A 19,884-nucleotide genomic window follows, 5' to 3' on the forward strand; every position below is an offset into this window, starting at 1 on the left:
TTAAAATTTTCATCATTCGAAGACTTTAGTCATCCATATATCAAAAGAAAATTATAACACAACTTTGCTCATACCCGCCGTTAGATTATGGTTTAATTGTTTAAGACATGAATCTCGAAATTTTAACTAATCTAACAACAATCAACCTATAAGATGCTATCAATATCATAACCAGTTATTCGTTTAACATAAATTCTAGATGATAATAAAGAGCATTAATGGTTATAGTATTTGTACGGTGACATGACAAGTATATAGCCATCACACCATGCTTTTATATTTACAAGGGAGTTTCGAACAAAAAACATAGGAGATTGCGGAGAGGTGCATAAATACCACACTGTACTTCATTCTTTTATTTTTTTAAATTTTTTTGGCTTTATATCAATTTATACATAATAAGAAAAATTATTAGATACAAAAGAAATGTAGCAATCAAAATTTTATACAATGTAAAGGCCTCCGTTTGAATCTCGTACAAGACCTCTAAAATCTCATAACCGACCTTGATCTTTAGACTACAGATTTGTTAGCCATGCCTTTAGAATGGTTGCAAGTGTTTTCATATTGTTAGGCCACAAATATTATAATTGTCAACAAGTTCAACCTAGACTTACTTTGAAGAGGCCTAAATACTATAAATATTAACATACATCTCGAAGAAAAAGTAAAAAGCGGTTTTAGGTCATAAAAGAACCTATTTTGCTGAATTTTTTTTTTTATTATGTACTTTTTCAGGAACACGCCCAACAAAATCGTTTATCAACAAAAATGTATTCAGCGACAGCACCCGTAAATAATCCTCAATCGCATAAGTTGAAATTGTGTAGCCATTTAATACTATGATATAGTAGTATTCATTTTCATTTGTAAGTGAGGTTCTAGATTCAATTCTCACCAAAAACGAATATAAACCACATTATTGTTAGGCTAAACTCACTTCCTCCCCTTTAATATAGATAATATCGTTTATTAAAAAAATAAAATTGTGTTAATTAGATGGTCCATACTTCAGATTGGAGGGATAGAGTTTGGACCACCCCCACACAGAAGTTACTTATGACACACACCTCACGTCACACTCTCTCTCTCTCTCTCTCTCTCTCTCTCTCTCTCTCTCTCTCTCCCCATCCATTTGGGTGGTCAAAGGTCAAAGCATACACGGTCTTTACTCTATTTATAGGTTTCTATTCATTTTGAAATTCAGGAAAATGATACATGCATATGTATGAAGCAGAATCTTTTTCACAAACACATCACAATTTAGCATGTGTTCTTGAACTTCTCTTGTTGAATTTTTAGTTAGTCAGTTCAGTATACGTGTTAGTTTGTAATTTATTGTTCAAGAGCCAAGCACCGTTCATTTGAATGTTTTGTATGTGTCAAATATATAGAAACTTGTGGAAAGGTGGGGGATGGAAAATATGAGAAGCAACCGCATAACCACAAACTTAGAGAATTGTGTGGGCGACGTACACTATCTTACACTTGTTTGATGATCTTTGGTGGCTTTTTCTGCAAGTCTCTGAAGCCCATTCTAAGAGATGAAGATGGTTTATATTAATGGGTTTGGCACAAGCACATCTAAGTGACCTTTGCTATCAGATGAGGTACTCCATTACTAGCCACCCCCACTACACTTTCGATCGATCGATCGATCGATCGAGAGAGAGAGAGAGAGAGAGAGAGAGAGAGGTGGGTGCCTATAGGAAGGGTTCTAGAAGACACTAGGTGCTTGTCAGACGGCGGGTTGGGGCTTAGTGCCTAAACGGTTAGGCGGGATTTAGGCAGGAGCCTAGGCGAACTAGGTCGATTTAAGTAAATTCATTATAAATCGCATAAATAAGTGTCTAATTATACTAAAAAAAATACATAATTTGATTGGGATACTAAACTGCAAAATAGAATGGTATATAGATTAAAAGTATCAGAACATAATAAAAACATGGAGAACAAGCATATAATATGTATTCATCTAAGTATTTAATAAGTCTATTACAATTTATTTAAAAAATAAATAAAATGCAAACTAAAAGTTATGTATTTTCTGTCTAAGTGAGAATCATGACCTAGGTGGGTCTAGGAGGGCGAGACTAATGCCTAAGCACACCTAGACACCATTTCTTAATTGTCAAACATCTAGAAATTAATTAAGACGGTGGTTAGCTGCTGAGCCTAGAAAGTGTTAGGCGAGAATTTTTAAAAAAATGCCTATAAACAGCCAAATCTCCATAGGAGGCAGCCCACCACGAATGGCATGGACCTTTTTCCCTTTTTCCGCTCATTCCTGCATGTGATTGATGGACTTGGAGTAAAAACATCACTTCAATGTTGAACCTTCCCTTTAGTGACTTTTGTTGCTGATTTGAGACAACAGTAGAGCTCACTATAAGTACCATAAATTCCAGTGAAACTAATCCGTAGTTAAAAACGTATTAATCCAAAGTTTGACAAGAACATAAGAAACAGCAATACAAAGTTTGACAATAACATAAGAAACAGCAATACATTCACCTCAAAAATTAACTACTTTGTTCAACAAATTATCCTCGATTATCTTAATTTACTTCTCAAAAGTACACTTACAAAAGGCAAACACTGGTACAACGAATTCAAGCTCCCGACTACATATCTTTGCCGGTCCTCCTATTTATACCTTTTAAACAATATACAATGATCAGTCCAAAGATGAGCTCCTTAACCAGACAGTTAACTTAGTTTGAACCAGTTCCCGAGCTTCTGTGCCTCCAAATTTCAACTTGACGTGCCATTTTTCTAAGCTCTGGAACCCTTGATGACAAGTAAAATTTGGGAGGTCGTATCTAATCATCACGTACTGTTTCTGTATCAACTAGAACTTGTCCACAAGGAACTAAGTCTGGCAGCAAGCTTTGCGCTCTTGTAGTCCTCTCGAAGCTCAATAAACCTAATTTGGCATCCGAATTGAAATTTATCACAACATAAAACCTCTGACCAAAAAAGAAATATGATACATTGAGAAAGAAAGAAATGTCGATCTTGACAAAATATTTCAAGCTGAATGGTGTATTTCTTTCCGGATGTTTCCAATATGATAACAGGATATTTTGAAACTTTTCATCATTTGGGAAGCATCCCTTTTCTTTAATTGGAAGATAAACTGAGATGTGCACGTGCGTGCGCGTGTGTGTTCTAAGAGTGTCTTTACATTCTACAATTCAACATGTTCAAAGTGATACCTTTGTGCATCTTTCCGTATACTGGGTGTACCCTCAAAGAGAGTTGAGAGACTTTCAGGAGCAACAATGAAGACATTGGCCATTCTGAAGGCAAAAGCTCATCATTAAATTGATATTAAAAATCAAGATGAATAGAAGCTAAAAATTTAGCAATTTCTACGAAACTTACATCCCCAGCAATTCAAAATTTTCATCAACAGAAGGAGCATTGAAACTACGCACATATTCTCCGTACTCAGTTATGTCACGCTTCAGCCGCAGTCCTCCACTGAGAAAGAAATTAGGAATTAGGATATGCTACTTGTACAACTTTCAACTCTATTAGCCAGCCACAGAAAATATGAGAAAGTCCACCTACCTCGGATTAAAAGTGAACTTTTGCCAATGATTTAGCAGCCCCTTATGCAAGCGGTTACCCTGGTAAAAATTTCACAATTACATAAATTCAAATGTGAAGGTTTCCAACTCATCATTACTATATAATCACTACAACTTCCCTAATCCTATGCAGCCAAACCAAAAAAGAGCAAGTTTATACCACACATTACAATAAAAAGCAACAACAATGAGAAATATCAATAACACGATATAATGTGCATGGCCTTGTAAAATGCAAGTCATTGTGCACTTTACTGTGTTATATCAATTTTGATACAATCATCATTCAGTGTATCATATAATAGGAAAAGCATTCTTTGCTGTGTTGAAGCCCTGTGTGATCCCTTCACTTAATTCAGTGCGGAGGCCTCTTATTCTACAGTATCAATCTAATCCTAATCTATGGTTGCAAAAGGGCCATCATAGGCATGAATCACATAAATAAGTCAGGCGAGATCACAAATGAACTACTTACTAATTCAGTCAGAAACGCTTGTTTGTTAAGACCTTCAAGTGCTGTGAATGCTGATTCTAGTACACGGGAAAGATATGCTACAACTCTAGACAAGAGAAGAGAAACGTTAGTAAACATCCAGAAACAACATGGTTTATATTGATCAAGATCATTAATTAGTATCAAATTAGTAGGGAATTTAAGTGATAAAATTTGCAAAGTAAATATTACATAAAGACAAAAACTAATAATTTTGACCAGGAAAATCATTTAAAAAGCATCAGACATAGCGAAAAGAAACGAAGGTGTCAAAATCTCTAGATCTCAGAACTTATTGTAGCATTAGCTAATTTTTGGTTCATATTAGGCTTCTCCCTCCAAGAAAACAAATTCATGTAAATCAGTTTTTGGAAGCCCTTAAGTTGTAGGCTTTAATTATTCGTTCATCGTACCTTGTACAGGCATTTGTTGGCCGATGATCAGGAGCAAATCCATCTTCACGTGATCTATAATCTGTTGTCTTCTGTTCAGCAGAAAGTAACCGCTCCACCTGGATAGTAGGAATTTCAGAGAAGGAAAAAGAAGAAACAAGTAGGAAATGTCATAGAGCTCAAATACGTATACGGCCTAATGCCTATACAGGAACTATGAGAATCAACAAGAACAAGTCCATACAGATATAAAGCAGCACCCAGCAAGAAAGACAAGCCATTATTATGTCCAGATACTAACGGGGTTGAAATCATGAAATATGTAAGCCTGTTGACCACCTTCCTTAGACAAGATTCTAAATAGCAGGTCTACAATTCAATAACTGACCTCTGCCATCACAGTTTCAATGCACTGTTGAAGCCCTTTATATGCAGCACCCTCTGCACTGGACATAGTTGTTGCCATTTCTTCACAAGAAGCAGCATGTGCACCATCGACAGGGAGTAGAAGCCGAGATATAGAATTTGAGAAATACTGGAGAGAATCCCAATTAGTTCAACATATCATGTCTTCCACTAAAAGCAACATTCAATGCATTTAGATAAATGGCAATCCAATCAACATACCTGCTGAACTATAGCCACACTACTACCACAACGTTGTACAGCAACCATGAAAGATCTGAAACTGCTTTCACCAGCAGCGGCAGCAGCTTCTGCCTATGGATCAGCCATTGATATCCTTAAGTTCCCTATGGGTAGACTATACATTTTATCTTAACAACTTCATAATTTAGAATGCAATAAAAGGTCTATGATCAGGTTAGTACAGCAGAAGCAGCAGCAGCAGCCACCCTTCTAACGCTAGTCCCAAGTACAAATCTTTCCCTCAAAGCTGCAGCTTCAGTCAGGCCATCTCTTGCTCGCTCAAGACCTTCCGTTATATATTGACTGACCTGAAAATTGAAAAACATACACGAATTTCTGTCTTAATATTAATTTAAAAAAATAACAAGTGAATATCTATGAACTAACATTTGATTGAACCCTCAATTGAAGCAACCAACTTACTTGGTCTAGCAGGGAAGTGAACACCACCTTTACATTTGCTGCAAGTGTTGCAGGCTGTCCAATAACATGTAAAAAATAATAATCTGACAAACTGGCACTATATCTGAAAGATAATAAAAATCCAGTACAATTCAAAACCATTTCAACATCTAAAGAACATTTTATTCTCAATTCCTATTTTACCACTCAGTTTGAGTTCTCCCATCACCCAATTCTCAGTTTTATACTGCATGTCAAGATTTCTTCCAGGCTAATGATCAGCAGTAACATACAGCTGACTTGTGCACCAATGCAACGAATTTCTTATCCACAAGGGAAAGAGCTAATTTAAGTATGACCTTCATACAACTGTCTCTATGCAGATACATTTTGAGATTCCAATTTCCATGTTGCACAAAGAACCTTTGTGTATGTTAACCAATTCTTACCAAAATAGAAAAGAACAGGTAAACCCCAACCTATATTGGGGAGTACAGAAGAAAAATTAGACTACAATGGAGTTCAAAGAAAAACGTGAGAGTTATATTTTAAATATGCTCTTCCAGAATTTAAAAGATTACTTAAAAAAGAATTCCATGAATCCCAAGTAAATTAGATACAAGTTTAAAATGAGCAATCATAAGTAGCTTCAATAGCAAACATTACTTGAGATGAAAACAAAGTGCATCTGGCAATTGCTTCTTCATTCCAGCGGACAAACTCTGTCACAACAGTGACGGATATTTGCTGGTGGGAAGATGCAACTGCAGCACCTTTTGAGCGCCCAATTGTTCCACTTGATTCAGATATCTGTTGGCTTTCAGCACGTAGTTCTGCCACCTGCACAGTATAATAACTTTTATGCATTGTTACAACCATGAAAGAATGAGGACTAAAGCTTGGTCAGAAAAAATGCAGTTGATGCAAACCTTAGCTAGATATAGTTGTTTAAGAGAGGCCTGCTCATGTTCAGGATATCCATCCTTGTGAGAAGAAAACAGAGATTCTGTGAGGCCTGGACCATCAAAGGAAGTTTCTATGAAGATCCCACAGTTGATAAATACAATAATCAATTTCAACCACGCAAAATGCGGACTGACATTAAAAACACTAACTTCCCACCAAGTAAGACAGCACAAGTTAATATATGTCAGCTTTGAGCCAAGGATTTGTTACTCAAATGGCAAATTCTGCTCTTCTCATCATTTTTTCTGCTTTCAAAGGAACTGGGCAAAGACCACGTATATTGGAGGTAACAAGGTACCCCAATCTGCAACCATCTAGTTACGATTCCACTGCAGAATAACTCATTAAAATAAGAACTAAAAGTTCCTTATATTGTGTTAGGAATCTCGTGTGATGCATCTTTGTTTCCCAATTAATCTTTTCAGTGTCCAGGAACCAAACACAATCCACAAGCTCGTTTTATTTTTTGCTAAAATAACATTGTCCAAATGGTTATCTTGCCTTCACCCACCATCATATCCACACTCGCATTGAGAGAAAAAAAAATAAACAATAAGGAGACAGATTCCATATAGTTAATTCATACCCTCAATATCCAAGTCACCACATCCCACAGCTCGTAGGTCCCTAGCAAGTTCTTGTGTCTTCTCATATGCCACTGCTAGCATTCTAAGATACTGCAGCATCAGGTCAAATACAAGTTAAGTGACAAGCTGATTGCTACTTCATAAGCATTTGGTGATGAAGCAAGAGATAGGGGAGGGGGAGAGGGAAACAGGCATGGTAATTTACTCACTAATAGAAGTCCGCCTTCTTCCATAGGAGGTAGATTCACCAAAGATGGCTTCACTAATAATTTGTCCAGTAGAGCAGTAACTCTCTGCTCCAAAACTCGCTACACCCAACATAACAAAACTAGTTACATATATGAAGTAACTCCAGTAATACATTAACAGGAAACCGAAAAGGACCCCAAAAGTAAGATTTATTATAACCACCATTAACCCTCTTGTAGCAGAATCAATCCCTTCTAAGGCTGCCATGTGTTGTATAAACTAAACATGGGCTCACCATTGAAATCAATGCATCCAGAGGTAAAGCAGAAAGTGTATTTGTCACAATGCTAATTAACATTCTCTTCATCATTACAGCATATGGATGTCTTGATTGCAAAGGGTTAGGCACGGTTTGTAGTATGGGTAGTGCTATTCACACACCCCTTTTTACCTCCCACACACCCTTGTTAATTTTTGTCCATTGATCTTCTTCAATTCATCCGATCCAACGGCCCAAAATTGAGAGGAGTGCGTGAGAAGTAAAAATAGGTGTGTGGATAGCACCACCCTTGTAATATATATGATACATAGCATGCATAAAACGGGATTGGTGAGGCTACCCTGGGTCTAATGCGATGAGAAAATATATACACACCCAAAAAAGATAAAAAAAAATTAAATCCTTCTCAGTACCTGAACTAAGATTGACATAACTTCATTTGGAGAAGGGAAGACAGCCATAACTGTTGCAGCTTCCTTACGTACATTATCTGCAAGTGGAACTAAGATATAACAAATATACTGAAGAATTCAACCACTTGTATTAGATTAATATCTATCTTTAAACCTGTGATTTCTTTATACAAGGACGAAAGTCCACGAGCAACATTGCTAGGACTAGCCTGTGAACCCTCATCACCAAGAACCAACCTGGTATCTGCATTCATGACTTCCACGTCAATAAACATTGGACGTGTTCCCACATAATGTTGCATAGCACTTGTACCCCTGTTAAACTGCATTGCAATTTTAAATCAACAAAATAAGGCAAAGGTATTCATGTGTAAAAACTAAAGGGATCTTTGATTCACTATGAAATTAGAGCTAATGAGACAGAGAGGTCAGGAGTCCTAGTGTTAAATTCTCTAGGTACAATGATCCACTAGGTTCAGAAACAATGATTACCTGAGATAATATTTTAGCACATTCTGCCATGGTTGACAGTTCTCTTCTCTGTGATGCAGCATCAAAACGAGATAACAATCTGTTCTCCAATTCTATTCAAAATTTGGAAGCAAAAGTCTTTAATTAGAATCAAGCACCATAGTTTGTAGGAATTATCCCTCCGAAACTAATTTCTAGGATTCAAGATTTTCAACAAGATCATTAAGGAGGTGTGCCATCCATGATTTTGAATTAAGAACAAAAAACGAAAGCAATGAGGGAAACAGTGTATTCTTCTACAGATTGCATAACCGTAGTACAATTTTCCAATGAGGCTTAATACTTTATGACTATGTAAAAGTCAGCATACCATTGCAGTAGTCCTGAAGATTAGGAACTGCAACTTCTAACCCTCTGCTAGCTGTTGCATTGCCCATAACTGATGGTACAGATATCCCTTGTCTTCCAATATCTTCCTCAGCAAATGCCCCTAATATTAACAGAAGCCTGGAAGGTTATTATATCTCGAAATGATGAGCAAAAAAATTCTATCACTCCTAAAATTAAACCATTCTTGGAAGAACCTTAATACCATTAGTAAAGATCACAACTTTACCTCCATTTTCAAAATATTGGATGATATTACCATAATTAAAATTCAGTTTTAATTGATACCATCAGCTTCTTCTACAATTCTATAGGGCTCCTAGATACTCATTAGAAAGAATGGTAATAATTTGACACTCATAAAGCACAAAGACCTTTTTCACATTAGATGGCCACGTAGCAAAAGGACATTTAATATGGTATCTCTCACAGTTTCAGCCCATTGAACCCAACTGCTCCAGATGCCGATTATATCTTAACATATCTACATAAGTTAGATCAAAATTATTCTGGTTTCATCCACCTAAACATATATCATAACCATATCCTGAAGACAAATCACAGCTACTGCTACTTTCTGATGTCCTTAATCCCCATTCCCAGAAAGAGAGTAAGAGGTGGAGGGAGAGATGCTCATAAATAGTGTTCCTTAGCAAAATAACTACAGATTTTGAAACTAATAAATCCATCGTACGCAATTTTTGTGCAATTTTAGCAGCCTCTGCAACACGGCTATCATCAGAAAATAAGGGTGAAAGTTCCATCAGATCGCCAGGGCTACTATTGAACTCCATCAAGTACTGAAAGAATAAAAGGCAACATGGTGTTAACTTCTTAGGAATAAAGGGTAGCATATATTTCTGAGTGATTGCAAGTTAGGTCTTCTGGGCCAGAAGAAACCCTGTCCTCTGTCTTGTTCTCTTCCAGTTTTCCCTTGGTCATAAAGGAATCAGCGGATCTTTGAAGATGTTAGGGGGTTGGAAGTGGAGGACATGCGGGAGATAATCCGGAGGATTTGCGAATCCCTTCTGCTTATGTTAAAACTTTCCAGGGCCCGCCTTATGGTCAGGTTTTGGCCAGTGCTTTGGGCTTCTGTATCTCCTATTTTTAGGAGCAGATCACTATCCGATCTATTCTAGCTTGGAAAGCTATATTGTCATGACTAATTATGGTTTCTTAAGCTAGGTGTAGTTTGTTGATTTAACGTTCGCTTCTATACTCATGGTGGATTACCATTTTAAGTTTCAAATACCCAGGTTCTTCCCTATGTCAAAGTCTGTCAACAAAAGGATTTCAGACTGATGCCAATCAAATACAAACTTTGAAAGCGAAGGAGGTCGGTAGCTCGGATCTGATTCCCTCTCGTCCGTCGGTCTCTGATTCCCTCTCGTCTCAGCGGCGGTGGATCTCAGGTTAGGCTCCGCCGTCCGGTTCTCAATTTCGCGATCTCCGACAACAACATGGATCTGCTGGAGAATTGGATCGATTTGGGTTTATTTTCAATTGGGTGTCCGGGATTCGAAGAATTAGCGATATAGATCGATTCTTTTGATCTTAAGGTGCATAATCCAGATCTTGGGATAGTGGAGTGGAAAAAAGTTACTGCTCGGATCTTCTTTGCATGTCGATTGGAAATGCATCGCTAGGAAATTTGGTTTTCCTGGGAGTGTGAGTGAGTAGGATACGGGATGAGTTGGCTGGGTTTCAGAGTCGCCGCGATTCTGCTCTCCTTCTCCTCCATCTTCCGTAAACTCGGTCTTCGACTCGGATTGATCACTTGATCGCTCTCTCACCGAGTCCACCCACCAACTCGGATGAACTTTTCATCTGGGTTTTTTCCAATTTGTCTAAGTTCTGAGATCTGCTGGAGAATTGGATCGTTTTGGATTATTTTCAATTATTTTCAATTGGGTGTCCTGGTTTTGAAGAATTGGTGATAAAGATCGATTCTTTTGATCTTAAGGTGCTTAATCCAGTTATTGGGATTTTGGAGTGGAAAAAGTTACTGCGACATTAGACATGCATAGATCTTGTTGTGCTTGAACAAGTATTTTGAGCCATTGTTCACATCTGAGCAAAGGGGAAGGCGGCAATGGAGTCAGAAGGAGAAACTGCCCTGATTCACAACAGAAACTGGTAAGGGGAGCAGCATCTTACTGGGATAAGATGACCTACCGACATTTATCCAGGGATTACAAAGTAGAGCAAAAGGTTTTCATCTTAGAGGTGGAAGATAAGTCTGCTGGTGAAAGGATTCTGTTAACAGAAAGAACTAGATACAGAGGGTACCAGATTGCTTTCGATTTGGGATGTGCTGCTTGGCTCATTGATCAGTTAAAGGAGGCGGTAGTTACAAACGGTCAGATCTTTTTCAGAAAATATAGAGGTCATAATTATCAGTTTTGGGTTGAAAGATTCCACAACAAAAACGGGGATTTTCTGGTTCTGTCCAAATCAGAAAAGGATGGTTTTGTCAGGAATATCTTCGTTCCTAAAGGAAGTAACTTTTTCGGCTGGAGAAGTCTGGAGGACCTACTGTCTGAAATTCTCCGAGGGGGAAAGAGAGCCGGGGCTTCTCAGATGAATGTGAAGAGGGATGGAATTGAGCCTTTGAGCAGCCACTCGGGGTTTGGCCCTCAGGTTTCGTATAGAGACGCAGTTATTGGAGGCAAGATGTTGACAAATGGGGCATCCCTTCGAAACGTCAGAGAGGAAAGTTGGATTAAGAAAAACTGGAATATGAGAGATACTTCCACGGAATCCTATAGTTGGGGGAGTGTAATCGTTTGTGAGAGACTTGTGGTGCATCAGCCTTGGAGAGTTGTGGAGGCCTCACTTCAAAATCTGCTGGGAAAGAAAATTTGGCTTTCACCGTTCCAATGCAACAAGGCTTTGTTTGTCTGTCAGAACGAAGAGGAAGCAACAAAAATTGCACAACTTGGAGTTCTAGCCATGAATAAGTTACCAGATGTGGTGTTGTCTGGATGGTGGGACAGTATCAAATCAAACGACAGAAAGGTGGTTAGTTATGGTGGATGGGTTGCTCTGGAAGGTTTACCACCGCATCTTTGGACCAATGTTTTTTTCCAAAAGATTGGCGATGCATGCGGTGGTCTGGTACAAGTTGATCGTAGAACAGCTAACTTTGGTTTTTTGATTGAAGCAAAGTTAAAAATCAAACCCAACAACATTGGCTTTATTCCAGAGTTTGTAAATGTGGTAGATGGAGAATCAGTATTCAGGGTAAAAATACGTCAACTTTCGCCAGCAAAGAGACCTAATCTTTCGGCTGCAGATGGTGGAGTAACCACAATATCAAATGGCTCTTTGAAGACTGAATCGAAGTTACAAAGGATCACCGGAATAATCCCTCCGGCGAAAGCAGATTTTCAACAGAATGCCCCTATTTCAGGGACACGTGTCTGTTTTCAGATTGGAGATTTTGAATGCCCTGTCAATGTTGGTTCTGAAAGAAAGCAAGGAGAAAGCATGCACGTGACAGAGAGTGTGCGGGTTGAGAAGTCTGTAATCAATGACTCTACTTTTTCTGTAAGAAAGCAAGGTGAACAACAGAGAGTAGGAAAACTAACAGGAGCGGTGGAAATGACAGAAGCGGTGGTTGTCTCAGAAGGAGCAGAAAAGGCAGTTGCAGGGGATTATTTTAATGGTTCAATAGAGAAAGGAAGTCAGAAAGAAGTGGTCTTTTCGGATGTAGGCAAGGGCTTGGAGGTATGTGGGACAGTTGGTGGCGGTGGTTGGTTGACAAGAGGAAGCAGCACTTCAATGTATTCAACAGTGAACAATTCTCAATGCTCTTCGGCTATGAAAGCTCATCACAAGGGTGTTTCAAGTAAAACTCCAATGTGTATCAATTTGAATTTCCTTGGGAGATTTGGCGATTCTGATATTTGTGGAAAAAGACTGAAGCTTGTTCTTCCAGACGAGTTCGGATCTTATCTGACTCCTTTTGAGAGGCCTAAACTGAAGGAAATTCAATCTCCCAATCTCACCTTCTTAATTAATGATTGTGAACAGATGGATGAAAAGGAAAGTGATGTCGATGATGTTCCAATAAGGCCATCGGGCAGGTTGTTTGAAGAGGAATCATCGGAACAAAGGATGAGGTTGACAGAGGATCTTGGTCTGGATTATTCTCAATTATCAGATTTTGGTGAAGACGAATACATGTCACAATCATCAGTTTCAGAGGAGGAGTTTGGTGATTCTTCACAAGACGAAAAAGAAACCTTCGATGTTTTTGATCGCTTTAACGATGTGTTTCACAATCTCTTCACTGATACAACAATGGAAACAAGGACGACGTTGGATGAGGTACCTTCTCAGTCGCATCATATAGCAAATTTAGACACTGTGGAACAAGTTGAATACAAAGATACTGGAAAAAACAAGAAACTGTTAAAGTACAGCAGAAGGAAAAGGTCGGCTAGGGTATCAGTCAAACGTGAAGCACAAACTCGAACTACCAAATTCATGTCAAATATGAAAGTTTCTTTGGTGCCACTGAAAAAGTCTTTATTTCTTGAGAGGAATACTGGGAAAGTCATTGCTAGCAAGCTTGTGGGTGGAAATAAGGCAGAAAAGAAAATTCAAGGGGGCATTGTCAGATTTAATGAAGATAATTAGCTGGAATGTGAGAGGATTGGGAAGTAGGAAGAAGAGGCTGATTTTGAAACAGCAATTCAGGCGACTAAAGCCCGATATTATTATCTTACAAGAAACAAAGAAAGAATCAATTGACAGATCGCTTGTGGCTAGTGTTTGGGGAAGCAGATTTAAAGAGTGGATTTGCGCCCCTGCACAAGGAAGATCTGGGGGTATAGCTGTGATTTGGAACACCAAACACATCTCGGTTATTGAATCTTTGGTTGGAGGTTTCTCTGTCTCCATAAAAATTAAAGCCCTCAATGGGTTGGACTGGTGGTTATCTGGTGTCTATGGTCCCTGCAAAAATAGAGAGCGAAAGGAGTTCTGGGAAGAAATGGCTGGCCTTTACGGTATTTGCGGACCAAGATGGTGTGTAGGAGGAGATTTTAACGTGGTGAGATTTGTAAATGAGAAATCAAATGGGGGAAGAATGACTACAAGCATGAGGAATTTTAATGATTTCATCCAAGATACAGAGCTTAAGGATTTGGAGTTGCTCAATGCTCAATTTACTTGGTCAAACTTTAGAGAAGAACCTGTGTGTAGGAGGTTAGACAGATTTTTGATCTCAGTAGGTTGTGAAGAGATTTTTCCAGAGGTAAGACAAATGGCTTTGGCAAGGGTCACTTCTGACCATTGTCCAATCCAACTAGATACTAACAAGGTGAAATGGGGGCCAAGTCCTTTCAGATTTGAAAACATGTGGCTACAGCACCCAGATTTCAGGAACAAGTTCAAACAATGGTGGCAATCTGAGCAGGTGGAGGGTTGGGAAGGTTATAAATTTTTGTACAAGTTAAAAGCTATCAAAAGAAAGTTGCAAAGATGGAGTAAGGAAAGTTTTGGTGATGTTGAGAAACAAATTAAGGATGCTGAGGCTAGCATAGAGGATTTAGATAGGAGAGAAGGGTTGGAAGGGCTAGATGTTGCTGCTAAAAGAAAGAAGGAAGAGTTACTTTTCCTTGTGGAAGATCTAGCTTATAAGGAAGAAGTGAAGTGGAGACAGAGAGGTAAAGTGGAATGGGCTAAAGAAGGGGATGGTAATACTAAATTTTTCCATAGAATAGCAAGTGGAAGAAGGAACAGAAACTATATAGAAAGGTTGGAAGTGGATGATAGGGGAGTGGTAGAGGATGCAGAAGAGATAGAAAAACATATCGTTAACTTCTTCAAGTCCCTGTTTAGTAGTAACGAAGAGGTATGTTGGGGCTTGGAAGGCATCAATTGGGCCTCAATAAGTGAATCTGAGGCAGCTTGGCTTGAGAGGCCTTTTGAGGAATCGGAAGTACAAAGAGCAGTCTTTGATTGTGGAAGGGATAAATCGCCAGGACCAGATGGTTATTCCTTGCAAATGTTTCAACACTGTTGGGAATTCTTGAAAGTGGATATTTTGAAGGTCATGGAGGAGTTCTTTGAGACCGGAATAATAAATGCGGTGACAAATGAAACATTTATTTGTCTAATTCCGAAAAAGTCAGATTCTTTGAAAGTGACGGACTATAGGCCTATAAGCCTAGTTACTGGTTTATACAAAATTGTGGCGAAAACCCTAGCTTCAAGATTAAGGGAGGTTATGGGCAGCACAATCTCTCCACATCAAGGAGCTTTTGTTAAAGGCCGACAAATTTTGGATGCGGTCCTTATTGCAAATGAGGTGGTAGAAGAGGTGAGGCAAAAGAAAGAGGAGGGATTGGTGTTTAAAATCGATTTTGAAAAGGCTTATGATCACGTCGAGTGGAGATTTTTAGATGAAGTTTTACAAAGAAAAGGCTTTGCCATTAGATGGAGAAAATGGGTGCAGGGATGTCTAAATTCTGCAAATTTCTCCGTTTTGATAAATGGGAGGCCTAGGGGAAAATTTCATGCTTCAAGAGGTTTGAGACAAGGCGATCCACTGTCACCTTTTCTTTTTACCTTAGTAGTGGATGTCTTGAGTAGATTAATGGAGAAGGCTCAAGAGAATCAGTTGATCAAAGGTTTAGGCATTGGGCAAGAAAGGGTGGAGATCTCTCATCTTCAATTTGCTGATGATACTATTTTCTTCTTGGCGGATGATGAGGAAGTTTGGAACAGCTTATTAGAGGTGCTCAATTTATTTTGTACTGTTTCAGGGTTGAAAATCAACAAAGCAAAGTGTTCTTTGGCTGGAATAAACTCAGATTGTGAGAAATTAAAAAGGTTGGCAGATTCTTGGGGCTGTGAGGTGGGTAGTTGGCCAATAAAGTATTTGGGTCTCCCTCTTGGGGGCAGGCCAAGAGCACTTACGTTTTGGGATCCAGTGGTAGAAAAAATGGAAAAAAGACTTCAAAATTGGAAGAAGGCCTTCTTATCCAGAGGAGGCAGATTAACTTTGATTCAATCTGTTTTGGGAAGCTTGCCAATCTACTACATGTCCTTGTTCAAAATTCCTTGCGGGGTGATTGGACGCCTAGAAAAACTAATGAAAGGATTTCTTTGGGAGGGGGTGGAGGAAGGAAAGAAAAACCACCTGGTGAAATGGGAGATAGTTATTAAAAGTAAGGAGGAAGGGGGTTTAGGAGTAGGGAATTTGAGGAATCAGAATGAAGCGTTATTGGCTAAGTGGTTGTGGAGATTCCCAAAGGAACCAAATTCTCTCTGGCACAAGGTGATAAGAAGCAAGTATGGGCTGCAGGATAATGGGTGGAATGCAAATCCTCCAGTGCGGGGTTCAAGTAGAAGCCCCTGGAAAGATATTTCGTGTGGTCTCCAATCTTTTCTACAATGTTGCAAGTTTAAGGTGGGCAATGGGGAGAGGGTGAGGTGTTGGGAGGATGGTTGGCTGGAAGGGGGAACATTGAAAGAACAATTTCCTAGATTATTCTTGCTATCGAGAAGGCACAACCAGAACATCGCAAGTTTTGTGGATCTTTCTATCAATTCTTTGAGTTGGAATTTTGATTTCAGGAGAAATTTGAACGAGGTGGAGATAGAAGAGGCGGCTAGATTATTACAGAAAGTGGAAAATGTTCGCTTGTCTCAATCAAGAGCGGATGATAGAAGGTGGAAACTGGATTTATCAGGATTGTTCACCTGCAAATCCTATCGCTCTTTCTTGAGCAACAATGGGATTGTGCAACATTTTCCACCCTCTTCTCAGATTTGGAAATCAAAAGTTCCTCCGAAGGTCAAAGTTCTTGTGTGGCTAGTGGCTATTGGGAGGCTCAACACTTGTGATCAAATTCAAAGGAGAAGTCCTTTTATTTGCATCTCTCCCCATTGGTGCAGTTTGTGTAAAGCAAAGGAGGAAAGTGTTAACCACATTTTTCTTCATTGTTCTTACACGATTCAACTGTGGTGGAAATTGTTTCAGGAGGTTAGAGTAAGTTGGGTCATCCCAAAGGGTTGTTTCGAGCTTCTAAGCACTAATTTTGAGGCTCTAGGAATTGGGAGGAAAGCTAAAGCTTTGTGGGGTTGTCTGGTGTCGGCAGTTTTTTGGAACATTTGGTTGGAGCGTAACAAAAGAATTTTTGACGATTATACTGGTGTGGGGGTAGCAGATCTGTGGGGAAGAGTAAGATATTGGGCAGCTCTCTGGGCTTCAGTTTCAAATGAATTTAAGAATTACTCTCTTTCTCACATACTGTGGGATATGTTAGCAGTCGTAAAATGATTTTGGTTGAGGTTGTCCTACTTGTAATCTGATCCTCTGGAAAGATTTTCTTGTTCTGTTCTTGGTGGATTTCTTATCCACTTCTGTGTATTACACTTTTCTTTTTTAATAAACTGTTATAGTTTCTTCTCAAAAAAAAGGGTAGCATATAGCAAACAGACGGTGACTACCTTTATGAGCTCTATTGTTTGACTAGCAGTTTCCCTCTGAGCATCTGCACTCTAACAAGAAAACACATAATCATAAAACACAAATATTTAATGAAACGATGGCACAATAGATATCAAGTACCAACTTCAGAAGTTAGCCATTGGTAACCGGGCATAGGAAAAGACTTCACCTGCAGATGGTCTCCTATTTTTGCAGCGGTCTGGCCAACACTTGATATACGTGAATCCAACCTGGCAAAGCTACCAAACAAGCCATCTACTCCTTTTTCAAGCTGAGAAAAAATATGCATAGCAATACGGTCAGTTCACTGTTCATTTCAGATTTCATCTAATGCTTTAAAGCACTTTTGGAATTTAGATCCTCACTTCACATGTGAAAAACTTGCATGTTCTCACTTAAGAGTTAAGATTGGCGGACAATGTTAGAAAAGAATTTAAATAGTAAGCATTCATTTTTACCAAAACAAGAACAAGAATAAAATATGTAAATTCCATGGAGTTCTTCACATATGATACTCATTGCACATTGATAGGTGAAATCTACAAAAGATGAGTTGCCATAATTTTCATATTTTCCAACAGGTAATTGTTATTTCCAGCTTAGAGAACTGTATTAGGTTCAACCCAATATCCATATCGCATTCTAGCAATGATATTTTAGCTCTGACAGTAACATTCTCAATTGGAAAGAACTTCCACTCCTTCTCGGAGTGCAGTGTGCAAAACAATTTCTGAATAAACAGTAAAATACATGCTTTCCTCTAACTAACCTCAACAAGTGTCTTGCGGTGCTTAGAATCTTGTACAGAAACCTCCTTCTTAAGATTGTAGAGTCTTCCATCAATCTTCAATGGTGACAGGGTGGAATCAGCAACTTCAGAAAAAAAATTAAAATGACTTTGTAAGTCCAATACCTACACTGTCCCAAGACATACCTGTTTCTGGAGATCAACCAACTCTTTACAAGAATCCTTGAACAGAGATAAGATCTTATCTACTTCCGGAAATAACGGGTCTGACAGTCCTTGTGCAAATTTTGCTGCATCTGATGGTACTCGCATATGTCCATTTTGTAAAGAATCGTTCCCACTGACGTTGCTATGACCTTCAGATGAGTCTGTTTCTTCTTCTTGAAAAGATGGGAGCAGCTCATTTACCAGGTTCCCAAACAATGCATCAAATGAAAACTCACCCTACAAATCAAATGTCAAAGAATATCAATCGTTATTTTAATTCACAGCCAAGTTCACAATAGGTACACTACAAAAGTTACAGAAACACATATGATATGTTTTCCGTTTTTCACCTTAAAGTCGTCTATGTCCAAGATGAGTGGAAGTGAGCTAACGGATGAAGATTTTGACATTCTATTGCTCTTGGTTCCATCTCTACCCTCTTTCATCTGGTTCAGGATAAATCAGCAATGAAGCAGCAGCCAAAAGTTCCATCATTACAGACAGATTAACAACTAGCTTGATTCGAGAACCAAAGTCTTGATGCTCAAATCACAAAAAGCATATTAATACATTCAACTTTGACAATTTTTCAAACTAATAGCTCAAAAGTTCAACCATGATCATATACAAATTGAATGCATTACAGAAACATATTCAAAACCCAATAATTTAAAACATGCTGAAGATAATGAATCAATGTTGCCTTGAATTATGCATGTTAAAATTATCATTTTCTTCTAATTAAAAAGGTCACATATTCTCTAGTTTTGATGGCTTTTTCAGCTGGAAGGTACCGGAGTTGATAACTCCACCAACCAAACACATGGAACAATAAAACAAAATTTACCATTAGAGTCACAGAGTCACAGCTCCACCATCTCTAAATTCAAAGCTACAATTGTCACAGTAGGGTTGCTAAAATTTGAACCCATAAAATTGCAAAAACTACTAAAAAAAACTCTTACCTTTTCATCACACATTCAGGCAAAAATCGACAACTACTATTCCTAATTTTCACTTTGTAAATAAAAAATAAATAAATAAAAATAAAATATAATTAAATAAAATCCAAAACTGGAACCTGTACCTCTATTCGAATTCAATGAGAGAGAGAGTAGCAGAGAGTTTTGCAAGTTCCCGCTTCGCTGGGTCTGGTTCGGGTCTGATTGAGAGAGAGGAGAGAGAGCTCATAAACGAAAAGACTACAATGAAAATTCGTTTACTCAAATGACGGTTCTACCCATTTCTTGTGATGCAAATTAGTTCGAATCCGCTGTCCCGAAGATCCTCTGCCCACTCTCTGCCAGCACTGTGGTTGTGACAAGTGTCCCACAACTTCACTTCAACTTGACTCTATTAGATCATCTCTAGTCGAAATGACATACTTATATATCATCTTCAGTCGAAATGGCTAAACATATTCCCTCAATAATTTATTAGTTTTAAGTTTATACTTTAAATTTATTGTTAGTTTAATTAAACATCATTAAATGTTTTCAAATCTAATCGTTGAGTTTGAATCAATTATTACAATTGAAGAGTTGAGTTCCCAAAAAAAGACTAAGAGGGGGGCTACATTTGGCTTTAGCCTGATGCCGATTGTGAAATAATGGTTTTGTGGGCTCCATAGAATTATAA

At 38.4% G+C, this 19,884-nt stretch overlaps 1 protein-coding gene across 2 annotated transcripts; it reads right to left on the reverse strand.

The window, feature by feature from the left end:
- Positions 1-2,492: 2,492 nt before the first annotated feature.
- LOC137735708 (exocyst complex component SEC10a-like) lies at positions 2,493-19,464 on the reverse strand. 2 transcript variants are annotated; one of them, XM_068475153.1, is made up of 25 exons: positions 19,328-19,464; positions 18,597-18,692; positions 18,226-18,483; positions 18,061-18,135; positions 17,461-17,562; positions 17,291-17,341; positions 9,519-9,624; positions 8,808-8,927; positions 8,459-8,550; positions 8,121-8,289; positions 7,967-8,043; positions 7,294-7,392; positions 7,084-7,174; positions 6,461-6,546; positions 6,198-6,371; positions 5,553-5,606; positions 5,312-5,437; positions 5,109-5,201; positions 4,870-5,016; positions 4,503-4,600; positions 4,072-4,156; positions 3,577-3,635; positions 3,388-3,486; positions 3,219-3,302; positions 2,493-2,926 (listed from the first exon to the last, which is right to left on the reverse strand). In XM_068475153.1, the coding sequence occupies exons 2-25, from the start codon at positions 18,690-18,692 to the stop codon at positions 2,848-2,850; spliced, it is 2,520 nt and encodes an 839-aa protein (XP_068331254.1). In that variant the 5' UTR covers positions 19,328-19,464; the 3' UTR covers positions 2,493-2,847. The 2 variants fall into 2 exon arrangements, with proteins under 2 accessions (XP_068331254.1, XP_068331252.1); XM_068475151.1 differs by having other exon boundaries at positions 19,334-19,459.
- Between the last annotated feature and the right edge of the window lie 420 nt (positions 19,465-19,884).

Source organism: Pyrus communis, chromosome 5 (assembly GCF_963583255.1).
Source record: "Pyrus communis chromosome 5, drPyrComm1.1, whole genome shotgun sequence".
In the NCBI taxonomy this organism is placed as follows: Eukaryota; Viridiplantae; Streptophyta; class Magnoliopsida; order Rosales; family Rosaceae; genus Pyrus; species Pyrus communis.